Below are 13,551 nucleotides of genomic sequence, written 5' to 3' on the forward strand. Positions count from 1 at the left end.
TCACCAACATTGGGGGGGGGGAATATCTAGGCAAAATTATATACAATGTTTGTCCCTTATATAACCCACTGACAGCAGTATCACAATCAGCCTTGCAAGTAAATCAGCAATATTGTTAACTTAAAACATTTTACTAGCCCACCTTCCCTTACATGTTTAGATTTTTGTAAATAATTTTTAATTTTAAAAATGGCTTGAATCCTAACTTAGGTACCTTTCTGTGAACGGAACCAATTTATGTTTATGGAACTGGGCTTTCCAACAGTAACCTGTATCTCCTGAAAATCGGTTTCTAAACTTTGGAGGCCCTTAGTAATGTGAGGAAGGTTTGCTATAAATATATGTGTCTTTCAAAATTTTATGATCAGAGGAGCCACTTAGCACCTAAATTAATTCAGAAACTTAAAAAAAATCACAAGTGAAGACCAAGAATTGTGGGATTACAGGATTTTTTTTAAGAAGTGGGAAGAATTGGGATTTTATTTCTGCCTTGTTGGAAGAATTATTTCCTCCTCACTTGCAAAAGAGGAAAGGTATCATGTTGACATTTTTATTAGAGTTCTTACACCACTGTCACCTTTCCACATAGGCCACATGCAATGCTAAACCATAGTTTACTGCTGCATAGATGAGCTTCCACAGTGCACTCCTCACTCCCTCCTTTTTCCACACAGTTGGGGAGAGGGCTTCTGCTGAGTTTAGTTTCACTTTCAAAGAATATTGGTTCAGCATCAAGTACAAACCAGGAATACTGGTTTACAATGATTAGCTAAATAAACCAATAATAACTCATGGTTTCGGGTTGGCTCGTTTAGCAACTCACCATTTTGGGTTATAAACCAGGATTCTAAGTTCATAAATAACACTAAGCCAAGTTTCTTTGAAAGAGAGACTAAACCTGGCAGAAGTCTTCCTCTGAGCTATGCAGAAGGATGAAAGGGGGAAAGATCTTAGCAGCTCATGGCAGCTCCCCACCATGCACTGCTGAACTATGGCTTAGCTCAGAGGTTTTTCAACCTTTTTGAGTTCATGGATCCCTTAACTAACTATATTCTTTCTGCGGCCCCCCTGTGGGGCTTAGGAGCCCAGTTATGTCACCCCTTGTTTGAACAACCTCCCTTGTGGAGGGGTCCCTCCGCCTCTTATCCTCTCCCCTCTCCTTGGGAGTCCTCTGGTCAGCTGCTGCCGTCCCTGGTCTCTGAGCTGTGCCCCCCTGCCCCAAAGGGAGATGCCTCCCAGAGGCACCATTCAAATGCAGAGCTTATAGCCAGGGCTGCTGCAATAAACAGCTGTGTAAGCCTTTGGGAGGCAAAGACGCAAGAGGGCATCAGAGGAGGGAGGGAAGGAAGGAAAGAAAGAGGGACAGAGGCCAGTTTTACCTGCGGCACCCCTGACCATCATTCAAGGCACCCCAGGGTGCCATGGCATACTGGTTGAAAACCACTGGCTTAGCTTAATAAGAACTATTAATAATTTAATAAGTTTATTAAGTTCAGTTTTATGTTTAATAAGAAACAGCGACAACAAAATGCATTTTCCCTCAAAAAAGAAAGAAAGAAATACGGGCATTTCTTTGAAAATAGACACTGTCTCCCGCTCCTTACCAATTTAATTCAACTCTGGGCTTTACCACAGATCCTGCTTTCACTGCTAGAGCTCAATCGAATTAACAAATGGTGTCTGGGCATGTATAAATACAGAATATTTTAGGTATTTTATAAGTTTTTATCATTCGTAAAAGTTCTTTTTTAATATTCTTTTTTAATGCTTTCCACACTTTTGTGGCATTTTGGTTAGCCCTAATAAAGGTATCACCTAGCGGATTTTGAATTCTCCTCCCTTATAAACCAAACCTTATAAACCTTTGCAGCTGATTTTTAAGTTCAAATAAGCTCTTCCAATCACCTAGTATCTCATTGCTAACTGGAGGCACTAGGGATTGAACTTGCAACCTTTGCATGAAAAGGATATGCTCTATCACTAAGATGATGCTTCCTCCCAAAAGGCTTAAAGGCTGACCAATGGTAGATATTCAAGATTTCTGTTACGCAAAGGAGAATTCAAAGTCTTGATACAGTATCACTTGCCTTATTACATGCTTTCATGAGAGAATTAAATTCTCCCATTTTACTCATTTTAGTCTCTGAATCATTCATACACATTTTTGTTTGGGAGGGTGAGGTGAGGCTCTCCAAATTAGAAGTTGAAACTGGGAGGGTGTGATCTGGCAAAAGCCTTTATGGGATGTTTGCCAGGAACACATATCTGAAAATGTGGGACTGCTGTATTATTTTATTGATTTCTTTTGAATATTTATAGGCTGTCTTTCCAAGCAAAGCTCTCTCAAGGCAAATTACATAATGAAAACTTAGAAATGCAACAGGAGTACGAAGTATTAATACAAAAATTTCTACACATACACAAACTAAATTAGTCAGCAGTAACACCCTCCCACCCCAGAATATAAAAACCAATTTACCAAAGTAATCTATTTTACAAAACAATGTAGCAAAAAATACATTATGTATAAGCTTCTTGAAACAAATAAGCCCCCAGAGTCTTTCTAAAGGTCTGTATGGCATCTCTTCCATCCTTGTTTAACCATTACTGGCAGTAGAGACTGAGAATTTCCAGCGGTAACCAGGTTTTCTGTTTCTATTTTTGTCAAACATTGCCAAATCCAACTCCTGTATTCACTAAAAGAACATACATGTTGCATAATACATGTGTTGCAAATGGGGGAAGTTGCATTATTTTATATTACCTCAATGTTTCCTGAAAGCTAACAGCGCATGCATGAGCGCTAGCAACTGAAATTACTTTATTTCTCATCTCCAACTTTTATTACCAAACACTGAGTGTATTTTAATTGGAAACACACACGTCATGTCTCTTAAATCAAGTAAGATTTAAGCACTGAGCTGATTTCTTAAATGACATTTATTATTGGCACTAATTGCACCAGAACTCTCCCTGCGCTGTGTGCAATATTGTGTAAACAATAAAATGATAACATCAAGACATAATGCAAATGGGTTGAACCAATAATTATAAACAACTAGCCACCAAAGTCTGCTCTTTAGGAAAGTCTTTAAAACATGCACAGTAAGCTTCTTCAGAGTGTTGAGTGTCATACTTTAGCAGTGATAACTAAACAAGAGGGTCATCTTCCAGAGGCCTGGATTGTTCTTACACAAACTTATACTTCTAAGCCAGTTTAATACCACCATTATAGAAAACTGTTGTCTCAAGTTGAACTGTATACCGATATTTCTTTGCAAGAGATACTTTGAGACTGTTGGGATCTTGCACTAATTGCATCTATTCATATGTAGGGCAGACTCTAGGTTGGGCATCCCCAAACTTTGGCCCTCCAGATGTTTTGGACTACAATTCCCATCTTCCCTGACTATTGGTCCTGCTAGCTAGGGATCATGGGAGTTGTAGACCAAAACATCTGGAGGGACGCAGTTTGGGGATGCCTGCTCTAGGTCATGTAAAACTTAGCTGACTCCTGATCAGCTACTAATTTAAATACAAATGAAAGAAGTACTATATATTGCTGCATATAAGACTACTTTTTAACCCAGGAAAATCTTCTCAAAAGTCAGGGGTCGTCTTATACGCCGGGTCGTATTTCTTATACGGCAAGTATATCCCAAACTCTATATTTTAACTGAAAAAAGTTGAGGGTCGTCTAATACGCCCAGTCGTCTTATACGCCGGAATATACGGTATCTGTTTTCCCTTCTGCTAACAAGCAAACTTTGTTCTTTCCCTTGACAAGGAGTAGGCATTTTGAATAACACTTTTATAATTCAGACTACATTATTACAATTAACCGGGGGAGGGGCAGAACCAGACTTCAGCACATGTTGAAGGTCTCCAGATGAGACCTTTGGGACTTAGAAGCACTCAATTTTGGCTGTATTAATTGCAATTCCAGCAAGACCAAATAAGGAAATCACAGCATATATGTTTGAAGTAACTACATGACTTTTTTTAAAAAAAAAAGTCATTATGTACACTGGACACACATGTATCAGGAAGCTGAGAGCAACCATAACTTGTGTGTGAGCTTGTAGTGCATATAGAATTCAAAGAAAGGTAAATGCTTGCAACATTAAAAACTTAGCACATTACACAGTCTGTAATATTCAATGCCAAAAAATGTAAATTAGCCTCTAAAGATTCTAGTGCAATAAACAAGTCCCAATCGCAAATTGCATTTCAAAATAAATCAGCTATTCCATGACACAAACTGTCTTTAAAGGGGTTGCATTCTTCACTGACAGTCAATTAAAGCTTCTCTGTTCCACCCCTAAAACCAATAAATGCCATTTTCCATACTACAAAGGTAGGCACACTACCATACACACTAATTTGTTAATTTGAAATGAGTATTTAATCTTGAAATGGACTACTGAATACCCAAAGCTGTACATAGGAGACACAGAAGGTGAAATTCAACATCACACTACTACAAATCTGGCTTTTAGGAGCATGCAAAGCTTGCAATAAGACACCATGTGCCAGAAAAATGCTCAGGAAGAAATGGTGTTGAAGAAGAGAGAGGGTGAGAAAACATGAGGAAATTTATAAGAACCTAAAAGAGTGGCAAAGACTGAAAGTAGCAAGAGCAGGCTAGGATTCATGAGAGTAAAGGTTTATCTACATTGCTGATTTAATGATGCTCTAGAGATCATTTAACTAAGAACCATTTTCTAGCATTCCTGCACAATTGAGAAACCAAATCTTCCATAACAGGTTTATTATAATAATTAAGCAACATGAATTATCCTGTAGGTGACATCCAATGATACCCAACTAACTGTGCAACAGATTTCCACTTGTGAAATGCAATTTCTTCGGCCTCTCCTTTCCACGTAGCCTCCTGCATTCCCTCTCTGCCTGACAGCCCCCTGCTCTAGAGCAGATTTTGGGGGCATGCAAGAGACTGCAGAGTGGAGGAGAGGAACATAAGCATAAGCAGAAATCCACTTGCAAGATGCTAGTATGCCACCCTGTTTTTAACAACCTTCTTAAACAATTCACCCAGCAAAAGCAAAATATTTTCTTGCAATTTTCAGAAAACAGTCTTATTATATTTTGCAAACATAATATTTTGAAAAAAATATATATTTTGCAAACATTCTGCATATCAAACCTGCTTCAATACTTAAAGTAATATTTATGTGACACAAAACAGAATATGAAAGGTTAACTTCTCTTACAAGCTGGCTTTCTGCTGCACTAAAGCATCCAATACTACTTGTTTACCAATTACATGGCAAGGTTTCATACAGATTAATATATAAATGTGGAAATTAAGAAAATGCAATGCAATAACAGTCTTAAAACAGGTATTCAAAGAAAAAATGTGGCATACTGGAGGTCTGCCAGGACGACCGCGTTTTCTTTTCCCCTTCAGTTCAGTTTCTTCCAGTTCACTACCAGCATCTGAATGTGCAGTAGTTTCATTTGTAGAATCCCTGAAGGAAAATGTCAGTTAAAAATAAAATTAGTAAACAAATTATTAATGCATAACTGAGTAAATATTTGGACCCAACTCTACTTTTTAAACAAAACTAAGGGGCTAGTAAAGATGGTCCCAAAATGCATGTTGTCAAGCAAGTGCAGCTCTCAGCTCACAGGATGACTACTAACAGGAAGGAGTGTGGAGGATGCAGCAGGCAACTGGATCAGTTCTGTGTTCATGACATTAAAATGCTTGGAATATGGGGTGGAAATTGACTGGGATAATAGACAGGTAAGGCATGATAAATATTTATAAATCTTTAAACATTTTCCTCTTACTTAAAAAAATTCAACATTTAAAAAAACACTACTGAAATCGAAATCAATATTCTTCTTAATAGCATTGTAGGAACATGGTATGTTCACCTAAAACAAATGAAGTTTCCATACGAATCATCAGGATACTACTGCTTTGGCTACATTCTCCCACTTCTGCCTTCTACCATGCTGCTCCCTATGCCTCGTATATAACTCCCACTGTATCTTCCTCTTATTCTCCGATAAAAAACTTTCACAAATAGCATACGCAGTAAAATTAGTAGTTGTCTCATTTTACAGCTGACAACATTAGGATTCTACAGAAGTGATGAGACAGTTCAGTTCTTGCCCAGAGCAAATAATTGGTTTAAGAACCTCCAAATGACAGCAACCAACAACTAAAAGTAACAAAACTGAAAATGGTGAAAAGGCCCAGAGCAAGAGGAAAAAACAGCCTACACCCTGACTCAGGCACCAAAATTTTGCTACCGGTATATGCCCAGTTCTGATGGGCACATAAGCAAACTACTTTGAATTTCAGGCCTGGACATAATTTAAGCCCAGGTTAAAAATGTCTATCAACATGTTACCCTACAGAACAGGTCCCAAGGATGATGGGCGCTTTAGTTTATCACCTGGAGGGCCACAGAGATTCCAGGGATCTTGTTACATGCTGTTTCAGTAGATTGAAGAAAGCCCTTCAAGGGATTTGTTCACATATCAAATGTTAGCACAGATTTAGCAGGTCAGACTATTTATTCTTACAGTACAGTACTGCCTACTCTGACTGTCATGGGACGTGGGTGGCGCTGTGGGCTTGCCAATCAGAAGGTCAGCGGTTCAAATCCCTGTGACGGGGTGAGCTCCTGTTGCTCGGTCCCAGCTCCTGCCAACCTAGCAGTTTGAAAGCACGTCAAAGTGCAAGTAGATAAATAGGTACCGCCAGGGTGGATAAAAATCAATGATTTTTTTAAAAAAATCAAAAAAATCGGATTTTTTTGATTTAAATCGGATTTTTTGATTTAAATCGATTTTTTTGATTTAAATTGGATTTTTTTAATAAAATGCTTTTTGAGGAAAACATATTACCATCCAAAGGTTATTCCATCATGAAATAAAGATTAGTTTTTTAATTTTGTAGTATAAGGTTGTATATGTTTAATTTTGGGGGTAAATAAATTCCATTAATCCATTCACAATGTCATGCTCTTCCAGAGGTTTTTGTAAGATTATTGGGCAGTTTCTCTGCCTACAAGATATTATCACAGGTACTTGGTTTACTTTTGCAGTTCTCAAAACTGAATTTGACTCAACAGAGATCACATGCCTCTTCTTCACAGCAAAAATGTTATAACATGAACAGAGTTGAGAAAAAGACCTTAATCCTATTGTTCTACAAACCTATGAATACAGAAGCAACCCCTTCAGTTCTAAGTTTCAAGAAGTTCAGTGAATAGAATAGAAACAATATTTTTCTGATTGTTTGGAGTGGACAGTATTTAAGTTTTTCATGTGTAGGCTGGGCTGACAGTCTAAGTTTCTTAAAATATATATATTTTGTTTTTGTTTAGCCAAATTAGTTAACAAACATGGATGTTTGTTTAAGCAAATAACATTTGCTGAAATGTTATTGTTTCAGTTGAATAAATCTATTTAAATTGTTATTATTAAGGTAATGATTATTTTTCTCCTTCCTAAGTACAACAGTAAAGTTGTCCAAATATGAATGATTAACCTATTAAACTGGGGATAAAAAAACTAATATGAAAAGTTGTTATTCTAAAAATCTTCATCTACTTGCATATTAAAGTTATACCAGCAAGAATTAGTCTTTATGATTTAAATCAACTATGACTAGTGATTTAAATCGTGATTTAAATCAGTTTGATTTAAATCAAATCCACCCTGGGTACCGCTACAGCGGGAAGGTAAACTGCGTTTCCATGTGCTGCTCTGGTTCGCCAGAAGCGTCTATGTCATGCTGGCCACATGACCTGGAAGCTGTATGCCGGCTCCCTCGGCCAATAAGGCGAGATGAGTGCTGCAACCCCAGAGTCGGTCACGACTGGACCTATTGGTCAGGGGTCCCTTTAGCTTTACCTTACTCTGACTGTCAGCAGCAATCCACAGTTTCAGAAGAGGTCTGTCCCTTCACCTGCTATGCTTTTAACTGGAGCTGCCAGGTACTGAACCTAGGACCCTCTCTATGTGAAGTACGTGCTCTGCCACTGAGCTATGGATGCTCCATCATTGCTGCAAGCTGTTCCTATATACAGTAAATCTATGCCACAGCACTCATGAATGCCTAAGTAATGGGTTTGGGAAAGACAATTTTTGCCCGAAACTGGTACCTCAATTAAGAAAACTCCTTTATACTAAAATAGAAGGGAGGGGAGAGGGGGAAAGGTTCATTTCTTAAAAGCAGGTGAAGACTGGCGGTGTGAAAATGTTTATTTGGAGAATAATGGTCTATAGCTGATTTGGATTTCAGAGAGCAGTGCTACAAAACGGCTTCTGTACGATATGTAACCCCTTGGGAAATGTATAAAATTTCTAAGACAAGTATGAGAAATGCTGGCATTGAGAGCTATCTAAAGGAGACTTTGGTCTGGTTCACACATCACATTAAACTGTAGTTGAAAACAGTGCCGGATTTACATGCAGGCTGAGTGGGCTACAGCCCAAAGCCTCATAATCTGGAGAGGCCTTGGCCTCTTGCCACTAAAAAAAAACAGGCAAATTTTACTACCTAGGCCCAGTTGCTTAGCAACATTAAACATGTGATCTATGAGTCTATGACTGCATAACAGTTACACAGGTGCCTACTTACAGTTTAATAAAGTTCATGGAGGCTTTAAAGCTACTCAAAATCAAATGATAAAGTCAGCTATGAAGCAATACAAGTGCTCAGATCACTGGCTACCATTACAGTGTGCATTTTGAGAACAAGTGAGGATTATTTTATATCATTGTGAATCACAATAATATTTAAATTTGACTTTTGTGAAAATAATGAGTAAGCGATATAAAAGTGGTGCTAGTAAATGAAAGCGAAAAAAGAACAGAAGGAAATGCTCCAATGTTTAAAGCCAATCACATCATATGGCTTTGTACAGCATGAAGAAACAGCCTACAGAATCCCTCATATACAGAACATTCATTTTTACAAACAGAATAAAATCAGGTAGACTATACTGAGCAGTCTGAGCATACTGAAGAACACCCAGTTCACATACAGAACACAGCTTCCCAAGAACTTCAATGAGAACTGTTGTAAGTAACTACCACTACAAGTACAGCAACTTCTGTAGAAAATGACAATGAAATGACAGGGCCTGCAGCCAAAGAAATAACACAAGATGCTGAGGGAACATGCCACAAGATAGTTACACCGAAAGAAGCAGTTCGAGCTCATTACCGTCTTAAAGAATGGGAAAACAAAAGCAAATTATCTCAGCGAAAGTCCTAGCATTATAGACACAAAAATACCAACTGTTCATGCTAATAGTAATTTCAGAGACAATAATGGCATGGGCTTATGGACCACACTGAATAACAAGGAAATATTCTGGATTGAGAAAGGTCCATCGGAATGTCAGCACTGGATGCACCTTTTAGCACTTCAAAGTGAACATACGAAAACCAAGCCCAATTCTGCTCAAATAATTTATTCTATTCCACCAATGTAAATGGCCTACCCTTGAGAATGGCTAGTGTATTCTCCCACAAAATGAAAGGTCTACTGCTTTGTGTGCAAACTTTTCTTTAACCAAACTACCTCAACTACAGCTTTAGCTTCTACTGGATTTGATGACTGGCATCATTCTTATCTTGTTCAAACCCAAGGAACCTCTAAAAATTGTATGAACTCAATGCTAACAAACTTAACAATAAAGCATGGTCAAACGCTCACATTAAAACTCGAAGAGAAAATCAAAGCAGAGCAGGATTATTGGAGGCACATACTTCAGTGAGTTATTGTAGTGATTTCCCTTTTGGCAGAATGTGGCTTTGCGTTTAGGGGAGCTGATGAAGCATTTGGTTCAGCAAACAATGGCAACTTTCTTGGATTGCTTGAATTAATTGCCAAAATTGATCTCTTCCTGTGTGCTCACATAAATCAGTAAGGAGGTAAAGGCTCTGGGTCAGCCATTGTACTTCTCAAAAACTATATGTGATTATCCAATTGATGGTTAATACAGATCAAGAAACAATACTGAGCAACATCAAACAGGCAGGTTACTTTATAGTTTATCAGTAATAATAATAATAATAATAATAATAATAATAATAATAATAATAATAATAATAATAATACTTTATTATTTATACCCCGTCCATCTGGCCGGGTTCCCCCAGCCACTCTGGGCGGCTTCCAACAAAATATTAAAATACAGAAATCCATCAGACATTAAAAGCTTCCCTGAACAGGGCTGCCTTGAGATGCCTTCTAAAGGTCTGGTAGTTGTTGTTCTCTTTAACCTCTAGTGGGAGGGCATTCCACAGGGTGGGTGCCACTCTGCCCTCTGCCTGGTTCCCTGTAACTTGGCTTCTCGTAGCGAGGGAACTGGCAGAAGGCCCTCGGTGCTGGACCTCAGTGTCCGGGCAGAACGATGGGGGAAGAGACGCTCCTTCAGGTATACTGGACCTGATTATATATAGTGGTACCTCGCTTAACAAACGCCCCGTAAGACAAAAATTTCGCTTAAAGAAAGGATTTTTCTAGCGGAGGTTGCCTCACTAGACAAATTCGTTTTACGAAAAATTCGTCTAGCGAACCACGGTTTCCCATAGGAATGCATTGAAATTCAATTAATGCGTTCCTATGGGCAATTTTTTTTAAAAAAATTATTCAATGCATTCCTATGGGATTCGCTAGACAAATTTTTCGTTATAAGAATAGACCCGTGGAACGAATTAAATTCGTCTAGTGAGGCACCACTGTACTGGACAGTAGATTCAACCCCTGATGTTTCCCATGTAGATCAATTTATTCTCATTGTTAGATATGTTTCTCTAAAGATGGATTACCAGTTGATCGCTTTCTGAGTTTTTACGTTCTTGACCCCCGTGCACATCAGCAGAGCACGCATAAGCCCACCTCGCTACACCCCCGTATAGTGTAACCCTTGTTTTAAAAAAACCTTCTATATAATTGTTTCATGTCACTTTTGAAAGAAGTATAAAGTAAAAAAAATATTTTATTCACAGAGAAGGCTTGTAATATAAAGGTTTAAGCCATAAAAGCCACAATTGTTTTATCAGCAAAACAGACCAGCTTGGCTGTTTAAGACTACTCTCACAGAAAGAGGTTAGGCAGTAAGGAGCATACAAGACTAATTGGGACATTACAGAAGAATCCAACCTTATTAACTCTAAAAATATTTTCTTGCATTCATGGCCACTTCATAAACACCTAATTCCTGATGTCATTAAAACAAACAGAATAGCACTTTAAGAGCTGAGGAGACAATACTCTCAAGTTACATCTCTTCAGTTATGCTCTGCTGTTAAGTCTGACCCAAGTTAAACGGACTAAATTTGAAAATGCTGCAGTAAGGAGGCTTTCAGAGCAGATCATGCCATGGAAAGCATGCTGCCATTCTCCAATGTGCTCCTGGCTCCCTCCTAACTGAGCTTGAGTGGGTGGGGATGGTCCCAACAAAGGTGCAGCAATCGTAACCCGCTTCCTAGCACAATAACTGGGAAGACTAGGAGCTGTTTGCTGTGTTGCTGAGCACCTTAGTGCCACAGTGTCAAGTCAACAAGTCCCCACCACTTTCCCCAGCTTTGAACTAGAAACTGAGGAGCAAAGGAGAAAAATAAGCCTTATCTCTGGTTCCATGACCAAGCATTGTGGCAGTCACAATTTTTGATATGACTACCTTGGTAAGCAAATGATGAAGTTACAATCCCTGGCAAAAACATTTAAAAAAAGGTTTGATAATGAAAAGTGTGAGGTTTAGACAAAAGTGGCCCATGCTGTGCTTTCCAAATAACTCACCTGACCTTTAATCACTTCTAGTTCACACATTTAATTGTTCATTTTTTCACCTGAGTCACCTGGGAATGCAAGATATCTACCTGCATTGCTCTTTATATCTAGACACTCTTTCCTAATTGGCTATAGTAGGAGTTGGATGGAGAAGGTAAAGGGTATATATATATATTTAGGGGGAGTTTGTGAGGGAATCACAGCTCTGTGAACAGGAGGGAGCCTCTGAGACAAATAATCACAGCAGCAGTGACAAACCACTAGGCAAGTTCAGCAACAGGGTATGGTGGGCAGAGAAGTAAATTCACAACTTGTTTAACCAAGAGCTTAGCTTATTAAATTTAAGACTTTTTAATTAAAAAATATTACAGCAGCTTTTAATTTCAAAGACTAAAGCAGTTATGCAGCTAGGAAGCAAGCAGCAGGGAGTGATACCCTATGAGTGCCACAGGTAAAGGTAAAGGGACCCCTGACCATTATTTAGGTCCAGTTGCGGCCAACTCTGGGGTTGCGGCGCTCATCTCGCTTTACTGGCCGAGCGAGCTGGCGTACAGCTTCCGGGTCATGTGGCCAACATGACAAAGCCGCTTTCTGGCGAACCAGAGCAGCGCACAGAAACACCATTTACCTTCCCGCCGGAGCGGTACCTATTTATCTACTTGCACTTTGACGTGCTTTCAAACTGCTAGGTTGGCAGGAGCAGGGACCGAGCAATGGGAGCTCACCCTGTCACGGGGATTCGAACCGCCAACCTACTGATCAGCAAGCCCTAGGACTATATGCCTCTGGCAGCTTGTAGTTTCATAGGATACTAAAATAAAATATAACAATTTGGGTCCTGAAAACCTATTGGGGCACTTCTAAAGGTGGGTGGAGTCAGGATTAGAACCTATACTCCTTAAACCAAAGAGACTTTCTGCTGACATTCATTACTACTAAATGTCCTAGGGTAATTCTGCTAACAGGCAGAAGCTAGAGCAGATTCCCACTTAAAGTATTTAAACTAGCTCAAACACTACCTTCTCAGTTATTTCATATACTGCACATTGTAGTACAGTACATCAAGAAACCTTTTGACTAGAATCACCAATTAAAGGGTTTTCTTTGAGGGGGGTAGGGAAACTGCAATCTGATAGTTGCAGAAAGGCAGATTGCTGTTTTTCTTTGTCCAATAGCAGCATTTATCTGCTGCTAGCAGAAAATTGCTTATATATTCTCCAGAGTAACCATCACCAGTTACAGTTGCTTGAAGAAATACACCAAGCAAGACCAAAAATGCACTGTGGAGCACAGAATCTTGTAGCAACCATATTCTTGCTATTCTCTTAACACAACAAAAATAACATGATTTTAAATTCCCATATTCTGAAGAAAAAACTGAATATATATGGCATGTTTCCACTATATTTTTAGATGTTTTAGCCATTTTGAAATGTTTTTGGTTTTTTAATTGTATTGGTTTTTAACCACAGAAATGTTTGCTGCCTGGGCTCCTTTCATTCACATTTTTGTTGTGGGTTTTTAAAGTCCAAAAATGAAGCATAATTAATGGCACTTTTTAAACACTGTTTTGAAATGAATATAGCTTGCATAAGTAACATAATAGTTTTCTAAGCTTTGTTAAATAGTAGACAGCAAGACAAATAGCATAACTATTTGGCAAAAACTTAACTGTGGTTAATGGGAACAGCTCTGACCTGTAAAAAATAAAGGTCTCAGAATCAATATCTGAGTACTGTTCCCTCACAAAATTGAGCAAC

General features: G+C 38.6%; 1 protein-coding gene across 1 annotated transcript in view; it reads right to left on the bottom strand.

Moving 5' to 3' along the window:
• The window catches only part of STAG1 (STAG1 cohesin complex component), a 119,661-nt gene that overhangs the window by 63,737 nt on the left and 42,373 nt on the right, over positions 1 to 13,551 (bottom strand). Inside the window, exon 3 of the mRNA XM_035132395.2 lies at positions 5,390 to 5,492. Coding sequence (XP_034988286.1) covers positions 5,390 to 5,492 — 103 coding nt within the window. The remainder of the gene's footprint in view (positions 1 to 5,389; positions 5,493 to 13,551) is intronic.

This window comes from Zootoca vivipara, chromosome 5 (assembly GCF_963506605.1).
Source record: "Zootoca vivipara chromosome 5, rZooViv1.1, whole genome shotgun sequence".
In the NCBI taxonomy this organism is placed as follows: Eukaryota; Metazoa; Chordata; class Lepidosauria; order Squamata; family Lacertidae; genus Zootoca; species Zootoca vivipara.